Source organism: Leuciscus leuciscus (assembly GCF_965113295.1).
Source record: "Leuciscus leuciscus genome assembly, chromosome: 23".
NCBI lineage: Eukaryota > Metazoa > Chordata > Actinopteri > Cypriniformes > Leuciscidae > Leuciscus > Leuciscus leuciscus.
In genome coordinates, this window is record NC_138747.1 from 3,920,064 (window position 1) to 3,925,586 (window position 5,523).

General features: G+C 38.4%; 1 protein-coding gene across 1 annotated transcript; it reads left to right on the top strand.

Annotated features, from left to right (window-relative positions):
- The first annotated feature begins 635 nt into the window (after positions 1-635).
- Positions 636-5,520, top strand: tnfrsf9b (tumor necrosis factor receptor superfamily, member 9b). Its single transcript, XM_082155982.1, has 7 exons — positions 636-900; positions 2,885-3,019; positions 3,227-3,364; positions 3,453-3,522; positions 3,636-3,748; positions 4,368-4,484; positions 4,575-5,520. Exons 1-7 carry the CDS (start codon positions 750-752, stop codon positions 4,700-4,702), a joined length of 852 nt encoding a protein of 283 aa, XP_082012108.1. The 5' UTR covers positions 636-749; the 3' UTR covers positions 4,703-5,520.
- The last annotated feature ends 3 nt before the right edge of the window (positions 5,521-5,523 follow it).

Genomic DNA, 5,523 nt, shown 5'->3' on the forward strand with positions numbered 1-5,523 from the left:
ATCTGAAATGTTGTAAAAGCTCTCTAACAGAGTTCATTAAGCATTATCTATTGTGAAGGCTCATTCATTATCTGTGCTGGATTATATTTTCAAGGATGTACCGTGTCTATTAATGGGTAAAGCTACAGTCTTCAGCTAGTCAGCTCGAGATCCTTTCCATCTGGTTATATCTCTTACACCTGTAGTGAATAGTTTTATGAGCAGTATGATAATCATATTCATCCGCACAGTCACGCAGAGCCGAAGCACAACCAAAACAATGCTCTTTCTTTTTTACCCCTAGAGGGCCAAAAGTTATAGTGCACCTTTAAATATTGAAAAATACAGTGGATTGTAACTGTAAATGTGTAATGATTGCATTATTATCCCCGATATAGAATGTATCTAAAAAATAATAATTGTGCAATGGTTGTGGTTCCTCTCTAAAAAATGAAATTAAAGGAAGTTGAAGAAAGGAATATCCCTGCACTTTTGATCTGGATCATCGTCATTGTCTATGAAAAAGAAACTGCAGAAAGCTGACGAGTCACTAAATGCGTCTTGAGTGTGTGTGTGTGTGTGTGTGTGTGTGTGTGTGTGTGTGTGTGAGTGTGGATGTGGGCGTACTCATGACGTTTCGGAAGTTACAAATGTGGTTTCACGCGTGAGGGTTTCAGACTCTGTATAGACGCAGCACACTAGAGAAGATCTTTATTCACAGCATCTTCCAGAGAACTGTGTGTGTGAGTGTGTGTGAAGCCTGTGAGCTGATGGACCTGTTGTGGAGGATGAAGCTGCTCTGTGGACTGATCCTGGCTGTGGCGGTCCTGGTTCTGGCTGAAGGACACAGCGTGGAATCTGGATGTGAAATATGGGATAACAGTAACGACCGCAACGTGTGCTGTAGGAAGTGTAAACCAGGTGAGTTTTGCAAAGGACTTAACTCTGGGATAAAATGATTGATAAAACCCAACATCTGTATTGTCTGCATCCATGTTTCTCAAACTCAACAGAATAAAAAACAAACAACAAAACAAAACAAAATATGGCAAGCAATTTATGCTTGTTAAACTGCAGATCTTGGGTACAAGTATCAAGATATAATATATTATAAGTTTATAGTTATAGTTTATAGTATATGTGTGAGATTCTGTTTCCAGAGTAAGGATTAGGATTCTGGGAATTTGGGTAGGAACTAGGTCTGCAAAAAGCTGGGGACAAAAGGGGCCATGTTCAGAAAGGTTTGAGAAACAATGGTCTATACTTATTGTTCGTTTTTTGTGAAGTGAATGCATGTAGTAAAAAGAGATGAAAGAAAAGATAAATATGCATTAAAAGAGCTCTTAGTACCATGGTATTCTTAGAAGTACCTCAGAGTACTATGTAAAATGGAGCAGTTCCACTGTGTTCTTTTTTTAGTAAGTGTCATGTGTGGTTGAAGAATACAAGGTAGTAGGATCCATTTGCAGATTGACTTTATTTACACAACTCAAACTATACAAAGACAGACTCAGGACTCAGGAATCAGGAAACAGGAAACAGGAACAACCAGCAAATAACATTAAGGACCCACCAAGACTGAACTAGACATACAGGCTTAAATTCAAGGGAGCTAGCAAGATAACAAGAGGGTGTAGCTAATAGGAAACACCTGTGACAGACTAATAAACATAACGGGGAGCTGCTAAACATGAAACATGACAGAAACACAGACTAGCCTTGTGACAGTATAGATTAAATCAATAAAAAAATATTTTTGTTATAAGCAGGGTTTTGTCTCGAATGGAATATCAATGGATATTGATCATTTTGTTAAACGTTACCACATTTTATTACTATAATATTATTAATAACAATGTGTTATCAAACAACACCAAAAATATCAATGTAAATGTGGGGAAAATCATATAGGTAACAATTTTTGTTGCATATTACATACATGGAGGCTTGAGAAGCTCAGATGTAGGAATTGAATACACTGTTATTAATTTGTGATAGATGAATTTGGAATAAATGACTAAACCCCAAACCTGGAATTGCTATAATAGCTATTTTTAACAAGCGACAGCACAAATATCAATGTAAATGTAGTTCACAGTATTTAGCCTGTACTTACACACGCATGAACACTGGTATAAAGTGTGTTCCTGTTTCCCCTCCCTCATGATAAAGTGTGATCATGTGATTAAAAAAACCACAATAAACAGCTGCTTTCATCCTCACAGCGCATTACTTTCGATTTGATTATCGTGCATCAGAGATAATGTTTACCGGGAGGATGTCGGGTATAGAGTGAGGTTCAGAAGTCCACTTGTAAAAATGCTTCTATTTTGCATTTTTTATTTCATCTATTATAGTCAACAATCGAAAAGTAAACATGATTTTGGTGTTTCTACCTTTTGAATCAATGACTGATGACAGCATAAAAAAAGAGCATCTTGTGCTTCATCACGACACATTTATGTATTTGATTAGTCAAATAAATATGTCATTCATTTAACATTACAATGTTTCACTGTTTTTGCAATGCATAATGGATTGGAGAATGCAGAATGTTGGTAACATTGACTTCCATAGTATTTCTTTCCTACTGTGGAAGTCAATGGGGACCAGCAACCGTTTGGTTACCAACATTCTTCAAAATATCTTCTTTTGTGTTCAGCGCATAGAAATAATTTCATACAGGTTTGTAACAACATGAGGGTGAGTAAATGATGACAGAATTTTCATTTTTGGGTGAACTATCCCATTAAGGTTCAGGAAAAAGAGGACACGTCTAAAGAGGACATAGACTGTGTTCATCCAAGGTGTGTTGTTTCTCAGATTTTAATGTGGTCTCAGACTTCTAATCCTACTGTGTGTGTGTGTGTGTGTGTGTGTGTGTGTGTGTGTGTGTTTGTTGCAGGAAACAGTCTAGTCAGTGAATGCGGTCCAGACCCGAACAAACTGTGTTCTCCCTGTGGAAATGACACCTTCATCCCCTTCGGAAACCCTGACGCAAACAAGTGGTTCTGTCTGAGGTGTGATCAGTGTACAGGAGGTACATCATACATCATTTATCATTTTAAGACTTCTTCATTATGTTTTTTTTTATTCAAGTGCTCTGAGCATCACCATACAAATGCCAAAACTGCCCTTAGCTGACGTCAGGGTTGGCGGTTCTGTGTAATAAGACAATGGCCAGTAAAAACTAGCCCAATAATGACCCAATCCCGAATAATACCAAATATCAAAATATCAAACACAGGTGGCATGCGGGTGAAAGAGAAGTGCACCGCCAGCAAAGACACAGTTTGTGGGTGTTTACAAGGATATCGATGTGGAAATGATAGATGCTCTTACTGCCTGAAGGAGTGTGGGAAGGGAGAGCAACCTGCTGGAAGAGGTGAGTCTGGATAAAGATAATCGATCAGTCTTTTGATATTATTAACTAATACGCATCTGACTGCAAAGTCTTTCTGGTATGAATTTAGGCAAGTGTGAGCCGTGTCCTCCAGGGATGTACAATGACAACATCCATCAACCCTGCGTGAACTGGACCAAGTATGATGCCTTTAACATCGTTTCTGATATCGATCTGCCTGTTAAAAATGTTTCGGAGCTGATGAAACCACATTTTATAAGCTATTTCAAAAGATGCATCTCTCAACCCACAGATGTACGCCTGACCATCCAATAAAGGTTCCTGGAAATGCATTTAAAGATGTGATCTGTGAACCTAAACCACATCCCAAACCAACAGTGTCGCCGAACAGTGATGCAGACAGCAGTACGTATGACAGAAATATAAACCCGTGGGTATGATAGTGACCTCACTGATGACCCTGACATCACAGGGAGTTTTTAAACACCCTGAAGTGGTCTTTATTTCAGATTATGGGAAACGGCCCTACATTTTTCATGCACTTGACCTTTTATAATTCATATACATACATACATACACACACACTCTTGTACATCTATCTTTATGAGGACATTCATTGACACAATGCAATCTCTAGCCGCTTACCCTAACCTTACCCATCACAACTTAGTGCCTAACCCGAACCCTGACCCTAAACCGACCCTTACCCTCATTATAACCTTATCCCTAAAACCAAGTCTTGACCCTCAAACAGGCCTTTAAAGGCTCTCAGAAAGTCAGGACCGGCCAAAATGTCCTCACTTTACTCTCTTTGTCCTCACTCCAATGGTCTAAAACTCAAACTGGTCCTCACAAAGATAGTTGTACAAGTACACACACACAGCTTGAACTTGATGTTCAATTAAATACAGAAATACATTTCAATTAAAAAAGAGCCGATAACTTGTTGTGGTCATGTCCATGAACTATGATTTGTTTAAAGCTCATTTTCAAGTGATTCACTCATCGTTGCTCTTTGCTACAGAGGTCATAGTTATTCTCATCATCTTTGGGCTCCTCTGCATAACAATACCTGTCGCTACAATCCTCTTCCTGGAGTGGAGAAGAAGGAAGGACACCCATAAAGAAAGAAAGCAACCAGGTAAACTTCATCATCTGCTGTTTTCTTTAGTCCTGCATGTTAAAGGGTTCCCGCATCTTCATGCTCTTCTGTGTGTCTTCCGTCCCGCAGGAGGACCGACTCAGACTCGTGTTCCTGAAGAGCTCAGCTTCTGTTTCCCTGAGCAGGAACGTGGCAATAGCAGCCAGAGCTCCATAGAGTCCCTGCTCTCGCAGAGCATCGGGCCTTTAGAGGCATGAACGCTGGCATCACAAATGATCATCATGTGTACTGAGGATATGTATATTGTGTTTCTATGTAATGTATAATTTATTAACTGAATTCTATTGATGCCAGTGAGATATTGTAGCCTTTAAAGTAGCTGAGGTATTTGAGATTTTTCTGTACTATGTCATATTTTCATATTAATGTTCTGCCCATGTTCTAAAGGAATACATTTTGTACTTGTTTACTGAAGGAGAAGGTTTGACCCTAAGTACCGTAGTAACTCTGAGAGGTACATGAACTTGACTAAATATTATGGTTCATTTTTGTTTAATACATTATTGTGAGTTTTTCCTACTACCTACTTCCCTACTATATAGAAAGTGAAAAACAGAATCTGACAAAAGTATGTCCGAATTCACAGTTGGCAAAAAGTACCCGGATGACCTACCGCTTCCGGGGAGATTCTGAAGTGTGTGTACGATAGACACTTTACTTTCCCACGGGAGAGGATTTATGAATGGCTGTGACCATAACCTGACATAACTAATGCTGGTAGGTCACATGACGACATGGCAAATGTAGTGAATGTAGTTGTTTTTTTGTCAGCCAAATATTTTGTTTAATATATTTAAGTAATTTAACAATGTTCTCTGATGTTGGTTAATAGTCACATGACATGCAGGTAAATTTTTTTAATTTTTTTTTTATGAGTTCACAAAATTTCAGTTTGGGAAATCCTGACCTATAACATTGTTCTGTTGTGAATCTCTTACAATGCAGGTTGTAAGTTGTATAAATGATAATTTCAGAGAATTGTTTTATGTTTGATAATAAATCAGCCTGTACAAAATCA

Coding starts and splice junctions, on each gene's coding strand:
- tnfrsf9b (XM_082155982.1), top strand. CDS start 750: ATGGACCTGTTGTGGAGGATGAAGCTGCTCTGTGGACTGATCCTGGCT. Junction 901..2,884: donor CTGTAGGAAGTGTAAACCAG/GTGAGTTTTGCA, acceptor TGTTTGTTGCAG/GAAACAGTCTAGTCAGTGAA. Junction 3,749..4,367: donor GAACAGTGATGCAGACAGCA/GTACGTATGACA, acceptor TCTTTGCTACAG/AGGTCATAGTTATTCTCATC.